General features: G+C 42.3%; 1 protein-coding gene across 5 annotated transcripts in view; it reads right to left on the reverse strand.

Annotated features, from left to right (window-relative positions):
* The window catches only part of hectd4 (HECT domain E3 ubiquitin protein ligase 4), a 113,805-nt gene that overhangs the window by 38,273 nt on the left and 60,894 nt on the right, over nucleotides 1–14,638 (reverse strand). For all 5 annotated transcript variants that reach the window (XM_062958643.1, XM_062958641.1, XM_062958642.1 and 2 more), the window contains exons 24-36: nucleotides 14,371–14,534; nucleotides 12,320–12,553; nucleotides 10,551–10,743; nucleotides 10,355–10,459; nucleotides 8,485–8,573; nucleotides 8,211–8,386; nucleotides 6,155–6,290; nucleotides 5,923–6,064; nucleotides 4,682–4,848; nucleotides 4,161–4,307; nucleotides 2,288–2,472; nucleotides 1,988–2,141; nucleotides 479–759 (exon numbers count right to left, since the gene is read on the reverse strand). In XM_062958643.1, coding sequence (XP_062814713.1) covers nucleotides 479–759; nucleotides 1,988–2,141; nucleotides 2,288–2,472; nucleotides 4,161–4,307; nucleotides 4,682–4,848; nucleotides 5,923–6,064; nucleotides 6,155–6,290; nucleotides 8,211–8,386; nucleotides 8,485–8,573; nucleotides 10,355–10,459; nucleotides 10,551–10,743; nucleotides 12,320–12,553; nucleotides 14,371–14,534 — 2,173 coding nt within the window. The remainder of the gene's footprint in view (nucleotides 1–478; nucleotides 760–1,987; nucleotides 2,142–2,287; nucleotides 2,473–4,160; nucleotides 4,308–4,681; nucleotides 4,849–5,922; nucleotides 6,065–6,154; nucleotides 6,291–8,210; nucleotides 8,387–8,484; nucleotides 8,574–10,354; nucleotides 10,460–10,550; nucleotides 10,744–12,319; nucleotides 12,554–14,370; nucleotides 14,535–14,638) is intronic.

Raw genomic sequence — 14,638 nt, forward strand, 5'->3', positions numbered from 1 at the left:
TACAATCGTAATTTTTTTCTAATTGTGTGATCACTAGTTGCAGGGACGGATTGTGTCACAAAAAAGCAAATGGCAAAAGAGGAGACTGTTTCTATGTGAAAACATCCCACTGCAAGCCAATCTGAACAGAGTCCGAGCAACACAATGTAGTCCCAATGAGCCAGCCTTCTCACAAGGCAGCAAGCTGTAGAATTTATGTATGCTCTTGAACTGTCATAAATGAGGGCCCATAACCAATGAATGCTTTCCATAGATGCTTTTTCTCATGCTTACAATGAGTTCAACCTCATCACTAACTCATGCCTTGTCCATAAGTCATACTTCTGTACTGAAGTCCAAACAGCAACATGCATCCACCTCCACTGAGGTGTAAAGAGACTGACTATAAAATGGAGTCCTGAGTCTTAACATGCTCAGTACAATCGCAATGTCTAGGATGTTCCTCACGTATTTACTGGCCATCACAGACAGTCCTTACCTGGCACCACATAATCAGCCAGTTTGGCTAAAAGCAGGGAGGCAATTTTGGAGGCCGGGTCGCTGGGGTCGTCCTGCTCGCTGTTCAGGGAGGGCACCGAGTAGCTCCAGGGGGGCAGCTCCACATTCCCACAATCCTCCACGCTCATGAGCGGAAGGGCCGCCCGGCAGAGCTGGAGGATGATGAGGACCAGCTTCGGGGAGGGACGCTGGTCCAGCAGCAAGGAGAGGAGCTTGGACACACAGGCCGGCTGGCTCAGGATGGCTTTGCCAATGTGGCTCCTGGAAAAGGACCAAATCGTTGTTTCGAATGCAATTCTGAAAGCAGTGACTCAGAACACAAAGCCAGACAACAACAAAGCATTTTCTCTAATTCTGAGGTCCAAGCCAGGCAGAAATGTCCCATGTCCTTTCTAAACCGGAGTGCAGAAAGCCTAGAAATAGGATTGTTTGCAAGCAGGAGGTGGTCTCAAAAGACAGCCATTTGTTTCCAGGGTGCCTCAGGATGGCCCGATTTTATTGCCAAATTACAGTGTACTCTTTTCTACCAAAGAGTGGGTGCTAGCAATAACATCATACAAAAGCTGACTGGCACAACCTGAGTTGGGTCCCATTTAGGGAGAAAAGCGGGATATAAATAAAGATTTATTATTGTTGTTATTGTTGTTGTTGTTGTTGTTGTTATTATTATTATTATTATTATTATAGTAACATCAGGCAGGCCTCAACTCTTCTGGACTTCAGGAAGAACACTAAGACATGGCTTTGTGTGCAAGCATTTAATGAATAAGTACTATATTGACATGGTCTGAACTTAGTTTTATGTACAATGGTTCCTTGGAAGAATTGTATTAATTAACTATATGTTTTAACCTTGACCAATGGATTTTATGGATTATTGTTAATGGTTTTAAATGTGTTACCTCCTGTTCTGTTCTGTCCTGTCTCCAAACAGCATTGAATGTTTGCCGTGTATGTGTACTGTGATCTGCCCTGAGTCCCCTTAGGGCGGAATATAAATAAAATGTTACTATTACTATTAATATTATTATTGACACAATGACATTGTATGACACAGCAAACAAGATAGATATGCTGGATTTTGTATCACAAAATCACAAGTCAAACACTTCCCAAGTGTCTAGGACTCTGTGATGTATTTTCGGATGATGCGCACAGATCCCAGTCGGGTGGCCTTTTGCAGTTGGCAGATCGTAATTTTGTCAATGTCTATTGTTTCCAGATGCCGGCTGAGATCTTTTGGCATGGCACCCAATTATTATTATTATTATCTTGCATTAGTTCCTGCTGAACTTAATGGTGTTAGTTTTGGCCAATCGTCTCTCTAATCTGTAAAGATCGTTTTGAATTCTGCTCCTGTCTTCTGGAGTATGAGCTATCTATGATTCAGAACAGAATATCGTTTTTTAACATGCACCGCTATGTTATGAAAAAATATCCCTTGTAGTCCAATCTACACACCAGCCCGAGGCCAAGGTGGGAGCCGTACCTCGACAAGTCGTTCAGGAGGCTTAGGACGTCCTGCAAGGCATCGTTCCCGGCGGCCTGGTTGCCGCAGCACTCGGTGGCCCGGGCCAAGTGGTTGGTCAGGAGGCTGGAGACCTGGCGGGCCAGGCCCGAGTGGACCGCCTCCGTCGAGCCCCCTGCGGAGGGAAGGCAAGAGAGAGGGGCTCCGTCAGATCCAACTGGATCACACTCGATACATTTATAGGAGGCATCCTCAGCCTCAAACACCATTCACCCCAAGGTTGCTTTCGCTCTCTCTGGCAGAGTAGCGTCGCCCGCCTACCTTCCTCTTTCTCCCATTCGACACAACGGTTGGCCAGGACTTGGAAGGCCGCCCAAGCCATGGTGGCCACTTTCTGCTTCTTGGTCTGCTTCTCATTGGAGCTGGACTCAGCCTGGCTACTGAGGCTGCACAGGCGGTCCATCAGCTGGACCAGGCCGCTCCGAACCAGGCACTTCTCTTCGCTCCTGACCAGAGACACAGATAGCAACAGCAGTATGTGAGAACCAGAGGAAGTTCATGTTGGAAGCAGCAACCTTCCAAGCCCTTCACTGTTCATTTGTTAATGTACGAGGGTTATCCAGAAAGTACATTACTGTATACAAATTGTTGGGTTCTCTTCTCCCAGTTGTGCTGTGGGTCAGTCTTCCACCAGAAAAAGCACCAAGACATACGCTGGTAGATTCCAACAGGTTTTATTGTACAGAATACCAGAACCTTCTCTTTGGCCCATTTATATAGGGGCTCTCACATACCAGAGGGTAATTGAGGTTTTATAGATTGTTAGGTTCTCTTCTCCCAGTTGTGCTGTGGGTCAGTCTTCCACCAGAAAAAGCACCAAGACACACGCTGGTAGATTCCAACAGGTTTTATTGTACACAATACCAGAACCTTCTCTTTGGCCCATTTATATAGGGGCTCTCACATACCAGAGGGTAATTGAGGTTTTATGGCTGGCCCGTTTTATGGCTGGCATCTGTTCTTTGTCAGCCGACCGGAGATGTCAAAGATTGGAGATCATGACATCTACGTTTTGGAGTTAAAAATGAACAAAGTATAGGAGAAAACATTTACCATATGCAGTTGAAAGCCACACCCAAATACCACATCTCACGTAGTCACCATTCAAATCTAGCAATAAATGAGCTTAGAAACCCCTTTCCCACTAAATTTTGCCACCTTGTCAACCCCGCAGCTGTGCAGCCTCGCCAAAAACGCTGCGTTGCCATCCATGCCCGCATTGTTGGAAACAAGTGGTTGAGGAAGCAAGCGGCAGAATTTAGTGGGGAAGGAGTTGCAAAGCTCCTTCATCGCTATGGTAAGTGCCTAGATTTGAATGGCGACTATGTGTGATGTGGTATTTCGGTGTGGCTTTCAACTGAATATGGTAAATGTGATCCCGGCCATGAAAGCCTTCGACAACACATTTTCTCCTATTCTTTGTAATGCACTTTCTGGATAGCCCTCGTATATATTTGCTAACCTGTATTCTATGTGTATGGTGATTTGCCAGTTTAATTGACCTCTTTGGTGCAGGAGGGTTTATATACATATAATTGTACTGAGTATGTTCAGACTCAGGACTCCATTTTATAGTCAGTCTGCTTTACACCTCAATGGAGGTGGATGCATGTTTGCATCAGATCTCAGTGGAGGTGGATGTATTTGCTGTTTGGACTTCAACAGAGAAGTATAAAATATGGATTTCAGTGAGTACAACTATACATAAAGACTATGGACTATTGATCAAGAATAAAACCCTTGTATATTCAACACACAGAGAACTACATCCTATCTATAACGGAACTTTTGGTGAATTAATACAAGATGTCTCTGAGTAAACAAGATACATTATTTTCCAAAGAAGACTTTGTTTTTGATCTCCGAGTGCATATTTTAACTAAGAGATTTCAAGGGAGTGTATATCTTCTGAGCAACTGCAATTTCAACTTCAAAGAAACAACCATCCTCGGCTAAACCGAATATGTATTTTTGTAGTGGCATGTCCTTGTCCTTGGCAGTTCAAAGACATGGTTCTTCGGTTTAACAGCTGAGTTACCTGTGTGCCATTACATGAATGTTTATGAATATCACTTGTTCAAAGGGTTGACTTCTAACAAGCTCTGCAACAGACAGATGGGTAAGGGGTGCCTACCTGGTATATGGGATGGTGCAGAGCAGGCCAATGCTGTTGGCGCAGGCGATGGGATACCGGGCGCAGAGGGCCACCACCGAAGTCATGGTCTCCCCAAAGGCTTCTTGCACTTGCTCCACCATTCCCCCACAAGTCAGCTCTTCAATTCTATGGGAAGTTTCAACACGTCAGCCCCATCTCGGACAAGGCCTTTGAGAATGTGCCCCTTGAAAGGCGTCAGTCAATGTTTTCCCAGTTTTTTTGTGGTAAAATTAGGTGCCTCGGCTTATATTCGGGTTGGCTTATACTCGAGTATATACGGGTACATAAATTATATATAATGTAATATATATAGATTTCTTGGGGCTCCATGAGAAGCTTTTACTTCAGGGCTCCGTGGCTGGAAATGTTTGAGAACGATTGAGTTAGACCGACATCAAATCAAGGTAAGGATGTTCAAAGTAAGGACGAAAATACATCCCATTTTTGCAGACGATTCTCCCCACCTCGGCCCCCTTAACAGTTCATAGGAAGGGACTAACCGTGGGCCTCCTTGCAGGACCATTGTGACGGGACCCACGAGGTGAGTCACGCCTCCGACTCGAACGGCTGCCGTCAGGAGCTCCCTCATATGGACCAGAGCCTGCTTGCGGGTGTTTCCACGCCGCCACCGGGTTTGAGCAGCCAACAGGAAACTGCTGCTCGAGACCTGTGAGAAAAAGACACATGAATGGTACGGTTTACCTGTGGATCACCAGCCCTCTTTCTGTTGAACTAACTGATCTGAGATGACAATAATAATAATAATAATAATAATTTTATTTTTATACCCCGCCCCATCTCCCCGAAGGGACTCGGGGCGGCTCACATGGGGCCTAGCCCGATAAAACAATCAAATATCAATGATACAACAATAAAACAATTATACCAATAAAACATCAATTATCAATAAACAATTCTCAGAGACATTCCTTGGGTTCCCAGCCACCTGAAAAAAAGCGTATGTAGTTGGGACTTCCCCCACTATGGCACCTTCTGGAATAAATAATAATAATAATAATAATAATAATAATAATAATAATAATAATAATTGCAGCCCAGGAGCAAGCCATCAGAACAAATGCAATTAAGGCCAAGATCGAAAAATCAGCATATGACCCAAAATGCAGACTGTGCAAGAAAACCGACAAAACCATGGATCATATCCTCAGCTGCTTTTAAGAAAATCACACAGACAGACTACAAACAGAGGCACAACTATGTGGCCCAAATGATTCATTGGAACTTATGCCTCAAGTACCACCTCCCAGCAGTAAAGAACTGGTGTGATACGAAATCCAGCATATCTATCTTGTTTTCTGTGCCATAATAAAATAATAATACTTTATTTTTCTATCCCGCCACCATCTCCCCAAAGGGACTCGAGGCGGCTAACATGGGGCCAAGCCCAAAACAAAAATAATGGTTAAAACCCATATAAGTAGCAAACAATATCAACAAAACATTTAGTTATAATAAAATAAAAACACAAAATACAAGGTAATAAAAAGGTAAAGGTAATAAAAACGAACATCAATGGATAAAATGAGGGTAATCAGGTCAAAAAGTGCATAATTTCAAGTGTCAAAACATTTCCTGAGATAATTTGGTAATACTTGACATTGGCATAGCTTGTCTTTCCACAGCTTGCTGGATCTTAAAAGTCTATATGGTGTGTTAGGTTTATTGGTTTCCTCCTTGTGCAACATACTCACAAAGAAAATAACTCTTGAGCTTGACTTACTGCTTGGTCAGGGTTGGTCCCGATGAAAGCAAACAGCTGGCCCAGCAAGACGCTGTAGGTGGGTTTATCCCGGCTGTCCTCGATGGTCAGGGACTGGAGGAGAGTAAAGGAGCTGCTCCTGTGACTCGTCACGTGGCGCCGCCTGGGAAGGTGAGGCGATGGAGAAAGAGAAGTTACTACGGCATCCCCAATGGCGCAGGGAGCGAGCAACGGAAGGAGAAAGCCAGTCTACCTTTGGCTCGACCTCGTGAACTCCAGATCCTCGTTGGCAATCATTTCCAGGTCCGAAGGGGCCGACATGCTGCGGAGGAAAACCGGCTGGCGGACAGCGTGGGATATCACCTTGGTTTCCGAGGCAGACTTGCACGCTTGGGGAGAAAAGTGGGATGAAAATAAATAAATAATAATAATAATAATAAGCTATCACGATATGAGGATTTAAAGATCGAACTGCAAAGACTCTGGCACAAGACAGTCAAGGTGGTCTCAGTGGGTGCACTGCCTAAGGACCTTGGTCAGCACTTGGAAACAATCAGCGCTGACAACATTATTTATTAGCAACATTTATATCCTGCCCTTCTCACCCCAAAGGGGACTCAGGGCAGCTTACAAGTTACTGTATATACTCAAATATAAACTGAGTTTTTCAGCCCTTTTTTATATAAACGATATTATACTATAATATATTACATACAAGATATTATATTATTATTTACATACAATATATTATATTATTAGCATAGCACAATATACCGTATATACTCGAGTATAAGCTGACCCAAATATAAGCCGAGGCACCTAATTTTACCATAAAAAACTGGGAAAACATTGACTCGAGCATAAGCCAAGGGTGGGAAGTTTCAGAAATAAAAATAGATATGAATAAAATTACATTAATTGAGGCATCAGTAGAATAAATCTTTTTGAATATTTACATAAACTGTGATTTAAGATAAAACTGTCCAACTCTGATTAAATCATTATTCTCCTCTTCAATGTAAATGTGCTTATGTACCCCTTTAATAATAATAGAGTAAAATAATACAGTAGAGTCTCACTTATCCAAGCTAAACGGAGCCGGCAGAACGTTGGATAAGCGAATATGTTGGATAATAAGGAGAGATTAAGGAGAAGCCTATTAAACATGAAATTAGGTTATGATTTTACAGATTAAGCACCAAAATATCATGTTATACAACAAATTTGACAGAAAAAGTAGTGCAATATGCAGTAATGCTACGTAGTAATTACTGTATTTACAAATTTAGCATCAAAATATCACAATGTATTGAAAACATTGACTAAAAAAATGCGTTGGATAATCCAGAACATTGGATAAGTGAATGTTGGATAAGTGAGACTACTGTATTTATATTATGTGTATTATTATTATATTGTATTACATTATAATATTGTCATCAATATATTATATTATCAACATAGCACAATATAAGCATTATATATATTGTACTATACCACTGTACTGCAATATTATTAGTAATATTACATGTAATATACATATCCAATTATAATAGTGTATTATTATTATATTGTATTACATAATATTGTTATCAATATATTATATTAATAGCACAGCACAATATAAGCATTTTATATTGCACTAGACCATATTTATTTATTTTATTTATTATTTATTTATTTACAACATTTATACCTCGCCCTTCTCACCTGAGGGGACTCAGGGTGGCTTACAAAAATTGGCAAAATTTAATGCCCAAAATGCAATATTATTAGAGTACGGTAAAGGTTTCTCCTGACGTTAAGTCCAGTCATGTCTGACTCTGGGGGTTGGTGCTCATCTCCATTTCTAAGCCGAAGAGCCGGCATTGTCCGTAGACACCTCCAAGGTCATGTGGCCATTGGCAAGACTGCATGGAACGCCGTTACCTTCCCGCCGGAGCGGTACCTATTGATCTACTCACATTGGCATGTTTTCGAACTGCTAGGTTGGCAGGAGCTGGAGCTAACAGCGGCCGCTCACGCCGCTCCCGGGGTTTGAACCTGGGACCTTTCGGTCTCCAGATCAGTGCTTTAACGCACTTTGCCACCGGGGCTCCGACTGCAATATTATTAGTAATATTACATGTAATATAAACATCCAATTATAATAGTGTATTATTATTATATTGTATTACATTATAATATTATTATAAAATACTATATGTCTATACAATATATTATATTATTAGTACAGTATTAAATAAAAATTTAAACGCAATCAACATAAGCTTTAAGGCCCCCTTGTTCACGCTTGTCCCGATCCCTACCTGGGGTCTCTGCAGGGGTGCCGGAGATGCTGCGGGTCAGTCCGGACTGGGCGGCAATGGTGACGTGCAAGAGCAGCTCTGCCCGGTTCATCAGGCTCTTGACCAGCGTTTTGGTCTTCCCCATGGGGTGCAAAGGCTTCTGGTGCAGGGAGTTCACTTCCTGGATGAACTTCTCCCTACCAAAGCAAGGGAGGGAAATCCGAGCGGGTCAGGCAAGGCCTGGAGACGATTTCCGGGTGCCCAAATGGGCCCAAACGCCGGGCACCCCACTCACCTCAGTGAGAGAACCATATTCTCAAGGTCACCGCCATCAAACGAAATCTCCTTCATTGAACACAGGAGTTCCAGTTCCTTCATTTTGCTCTAAAGAGGGGAGACAAATATTGTTTAAAAAGCAATTACTGTATATACTTGAGTATAAGCCTAGTTTTTCAGCCCTTTTTTTAGGACTAAAAAAGCCCCCCTCGGCTTGTACTCGGGTGAGGGTCCTGGTTGGTTTATATTTGGGTCAGCTTGTACTCAAGAATATATGGTACATTTATTTATTTTTCTCTATTATTATTGCATTTATTATTGTACTCTATTACTGTTGCTACTATTACATTTATTTTACTCTATTATTATTATTATTACAGTAGAGTCTCACGTATTCAACATAAACGGGCCAGAAGAAGCTTGGATAAGCAAATATCTTGGATAATAAGGAGGGATTAAGGAAAAGCCTATTAAACATCAAATTAGGTTATGATTTTACAAATTAAGCACCAAAACATCATGTTTAACAACAAATTTGACAGAAAAAGCAGTTCAATACACAATAATGTTATGTTGTAATTACTGTATTTATGAAATTTAGCACCAAAATATCATGATGTATTGAAAACACTGACTACAAAAATGGCTTGGATAATCTAGAAGCTTGGATAAGCAAGGCTTGGATAAGTGAGACTCTACTGTGTATATATATATATATATATATACACACACACACACACACACACACACACACATATATATACATACACACACACATACATACACTACACACACACACACACACACACACTTATATAGATAGTTCTATTACAGGGATCCATTCCTATGACGCTTCATATATTATGATATATATATAATTTTATTGTGTGTGTGTGTGTGTGTGTATATATATATATACACACATACATGCATACATATATATATATATATATATATATATATATATATATATATATATATACTAGCTGCAAGGCCATTCAATTGTATTCGAGTTGGCCAACAATGGAGTCCCCTAGGTATGAAGCAGCCAGGGTTTGAAGCTGCAAAGCTATTCAATGGTATTCAAGTTGGGTAACAATGGGATTTTTCTGGCCTTGTCTCTGTTTTCTCCTTCTTTATACATACATATATAAAAATAAAAATAAAAATAATATATGTCATATGGTAATACATAATCCATTTAGTAACATTTCTGAAACACTAGAAACTCCTGATTGACTTTTCGGGGGAAAAAATAATGGCAATTTGATGAGTGTTGGTTTTGTTAATTACAGTAGAGTCTCACTTATCCAACACTCACTTATCCAACGTTCTGGATTATCCAAGGCATTTTTGTAGTCAATGTTTTCAAATACATCATGATATTTTGGTGCTAAATTCATAAATACAGTAAATACTACATAGCATTACTGCCTATTGAACTACTTTTTCTGTCAAATTTGTTGTATAACATGATGTTTTGGTGCTTAATTTGTAAAATCATAACCTAATTTGTTATTTAATAGGCTTTTCCTGAATGCATCCTTATTATCCAACATACTCATTTATCCAACATTCTGCCGGCCCGTTTATGTTGGATAAGTGAGACTCTACTGTAATATGATTTACATGAATAGACTAATAAATGAGAGAGAATGGGGGAACACAAGATTTAGAACACATCTAGAGAAAAGGCAGTTGGAAGTCAGTTTTCATTTTGTATTTTGGTCATTCAGGTTTGAGGGTCAGTTTTATAATGTCTCTTATTTTTCTCCCTGGTATAGTTTTGTTTGTGGTTTGTGTCATTTGTTTTGTGTACATTTGATTTGGACGCAATGTCAATTTTATGGAAGGGGGGAAGAGCCGGGCCTTCGAAGGTGGCTGCTCACCTCATTGAAATGATAATCGTAAAAGAAGGGCATGTTGTTCTCCAGCTTCCCGGACATGGACTCCTCCACTTCACTTTGCCACTTCTGCTCCAGCTCCGCGACACTCTGCCAAAAGAAAGCACAAAGCAGATTGGAGTTGTGTCTTAGGCCCAAGTGGCTCCAATCCCGATCCTTCCTTGGACTTGTGTTTTCTTACCTGCAATTGCCTCTCCATGGCATTCAGCTTCTTGAAGGTTTCCCCCATAATTTTGCAGAGCAGGTCGTACTCCTCGGCATGCTCCTCCTGATACTGGAAGTTGATGAGCGACTGGAGAGCATCAACCAGGTTCAGGTGCTTGATCACACAGGACACCACCATTTCTTCCATTATGTCGGGTTGGATCACTTCCCTGGGAAAGCAATAATAATAATAATAATAATAATAATAATAATAATAATAATAATAATAATAATAACAATAAAGTTGGTGCTCATCTCCATTTCTAAGCCGAAGAGCCGGCGTTGTCCATAGACACCTCCAAAGTCATGTGGGTGGCATGACTGCATGGAGAGCCGTTACCTTCCCACCGGAGCGGTACCTATTCATCTACTCACACTTGCATGTTTTTGAACTGTTAGGTTGGCAGGAGCTGGGGCTAACAGTGGGTGCTCATTCCGCTCCCGGGATTTGAACCTGGCACCCTTTCAGGCCGCAAGTTCAGCAGCTCAGCGCTTTAACACACTTCGCCACAGGGGTTCCCAATAATAACAATAACAACCCCAAAAATACTAATATATTATTATTATTATTAAATATTAATAATAATGAGCCCTGGTGGTTACTACCATTATTTCCATGTACAACAATCTATGGTATGTACATTTGACGATCTTGCAAGCTCTGGTGTTCTGTTCGTTGGGCATGCTTCCAAACAAAAACTTTGCTAGGTCTTACTTTCGGGGGAGGCCTTATATTTAGCAATTCAGCAAAACCTCTACTAGGTCTTATTTTCTGGGGATGTCTTATTTTCAGGGAAACAGGATATATATATATATATATATATATATATATATATATATATATATATAAATAAAGTGTAATGAAATTTTGGCCTAGGACAAAACAACACATCCCAGAAACACTAAACTTGGCAGCACAACCCCTCATCCATGCCTCTACGTTCATACAACAAAAAAAAATAAAGTCTTAATTAGAGGGAGAGGAATAATTGTTTTTAGCCAATTGCTGCCAGTTAGAAGGCTAAGCTCCACCCACTTGGTCTCCTAGCAACCCACTCAGCTCAGGGGACAGGCAGAGTTAGGCCTCACTTAGGCCTCTTCCACACTGCCTATAAAATACAGATTATCTGATTTTAACTGGATTATATGGCAGTGTAAACTCAAGGCCCTTCCACAAAGCTATATAACCCATTTATAATGGACTTAAATGTCAGGAGAAAACCTTTACCCTTTACCTTAACTACCACCAATTCCTCAATACTTTATTTCCCATACCACCATACTTCGCCACAGCAATGGGTGGCCGGGCACAGCTAGTCTATATATATATATAAATGTAACATGCGTTTTTTCCATGGAGTAAACAACAAAACCACTGAACTAAATCACACCAAATCTGTCCACCAAAAACACAGTCATCCAATCTATGTCTTTCCATAAAAACAAACCTAGAAAATTAAAGTCCAAATTACAGAGGACAAGGAAGAGCCGTTCTCCCCCTGGCTGCCAGTCAAAAGGATAGGCCCGCCCCCTTTAGGCCCCCACCCCCTTCGTGTCATAGCAACCCCTTCAGCCACAACGGTGTTCGGAGGACAGGCAGGGCAACACTCTGAAAACAGGGGAATTCCAGATATGAAACAATCAGGGCCAGCTAACACCTCCCAACAAAAGATTCCCCCAGGGAGGAAGCAGCCAGGCTTTGAAGCTGAAAGGCTGTAGTTCCACAGATAAAAAGCTAACCCATACCTGATGCTGGGCCGGAACTGGGGACGAGCCCGGCCGGAGATTTCCCTGAGTTTGACCATGATCCCTGGTGGGAGACGGATCCGCGGCAGCTCAAAATAGTGGCCGACGGGGGGCGCCAGGATATCGGCGGGATAGGTGAATTCCCGGTCTTCGTCGATGGTGAGAGGCAGCGGGGAAGGGCTTGGGGTGAGAGCTGGGGAAATGACCCCGTTGGCTTCCACTTGCCACTGGCACCTGCGGGAGACACGATTCGGAGACAGTTCTGTTGGAAACCCGCCTTCCAGGCAGGAAGCAGCCAGGCTTGGAAGCTGCAAGGCTATTCAATGCGAATCAAGCTGGCCTGTTGCAACATTCCCACTTGCCTTCGATAGACAAGAGTTCTTTCTCCCACCCTGGACATTATGCCACAGGTATATAAACCCCACTTGCCTAGTTTCCAACAGACTGCTGATAATGCACAAATCTCTATAATAACACAGAACAATAATGTAATACAAATACAAACAAGAAATGTAATACAAATCAGGTTTCTACAAGTCATTCTCTTCAAACTATATTGCATATAACAAAATTGCTTTCAGGAGATCGTCATTGTTCTGTAGTTTCCAACAGACCTCACAACCTCTGAGGGTGCCTGCCATAGATGTGGGCAAAACGTCAGGAGAGAGTGCCAGACAGCCAATCACGGCAACCCATGTAATATATTAGTATTACTACATTACATCATTATTACTTTTATTGTTATTGTTATTCTATTGTATTATTGTTAGTATTATATCATATTACATTATAATTATTGCTATTCTATTGTATTATTGTTAGTATTATATCATATTACCTTATTATTGTTATTGTTATTCTATTGTATTATTGTTAGTATTATATCAAGAACTCCAATCTAAAAACCTAATCTAGAACCAGGCCCGGGCCAACACGGCACGCTGACCACGCCCCCGCATTGGGCGCCACGTTCCCAGGGGCGCTATTGAGCCCCTGGGAGGCGGGGCCACACCTGGCGGAGGCGAGGCCGCGTGATGCGAGAGGTGGGGCCAAGTCTGGCCCCGCCTCCCACGGGGCGCACCCTGGCGCAGCCAGGCTGCGTGTGGCAGCAGTCCTTCCAGGCCGCGACGAATCCCTAATCTAATCCCCAATCTAGAACCCCAATCTAATCCCCAATCTAATCCCCAATCTAGAACCCTGATCTAATCCCCAATCTAGAACCCTAATCCAATCCCCAATCTAGAACCCTAATCTAATCCCCAATCTAGAACGCTAATCTAATCCCCAATCTAGAACCCTAATCTAATCCCCAACCTAATCCCAAATCTAGAACCCTACTCTAACCCCAATCTAGAACCCTAATCCAATCCCCAATCTAGAACCCTAATCCAATCCCGAATCTAGAACCCTAATCTAATCCCCAATCTAATCCCGAATCTAGAACCCTAATCCAATCCCTAATCTAGAACCCTAATCTAATCCCCAATCTAGAACCCTAATCTAGAACCCTACCCTGTCCCCTACCCTAACCCCTAACCTATCCCCTACCCTAACCCCTACCCTGTCCCCTACCCTAACCCCTAACCTATCCCCTACCCTGACCCCTAACCTATCCCCTACCCTATCCCCTAACCTATCCCTACCCTATCCCCTAACCTAACCTATCCCCTAACCTATCCCCTAACCTATCCCCTACCCTAACCCCTAACCTATCCCCTACCCTATCCCCTACCCTAACCCCTAACCTATCCCCTACCCTATCCCCTAACCTATCCCTACCCTATCCCCTAACCTATCCCCTAACCTAACCTATCCCCTAACCTATCCCCTACCCTAACCCCTACCCTAACCCCTAACCTATCCCCTAAGCTAATCCCTAACCTATCCCCTAACCTAACACCTAACCTAACCCCTTATCTAATCCCTAACCTAGAACCCTGACCTAGAACCCCAATCTAAAAACCCAATCTAAAACCCCAATCTAATCCCTAACATAGAACCCTAATTGCAGAGAGAATTTGCCAACAGGCTTCTTTTCCTCTCTGACTTACCGCTGCAAGAGTTTGGACCTCAGGAGTTCTTGGCAGGCTTCCTCCTCTTTGGTGATTTCCGGTCCGTTGTACAGGATCCTCAGCATGGAGCATGCCAGCACCGACAAACCCAAGGCGAGGTCGACCAAGAAGGGCAGTCCGCCCGACACGTCTTCGGAGGACTCCTGAGGCACAGAGGAAGGGAAAAGAGAGGCACAATAACTCCTGAGGCAGAGAGTTCCACTGTTGACAGCTCTCATAGTCAGGAAGTTAGATGTTGATAGAATTC

This window comes from Anolis carolinensis, chromosome X (genome assembly GCF_035594765.1).
Source record: "Anolis carolinensis isolate JA03-04 chromosome X, rAnoCar3.1.pri, whole genome shotgun sequence".
NCBI lineage: Eukaryota > Metazoa > Chordata > Lepidosauria > Squamata > Dactyloidae > Anolis > Anolis carolinensis.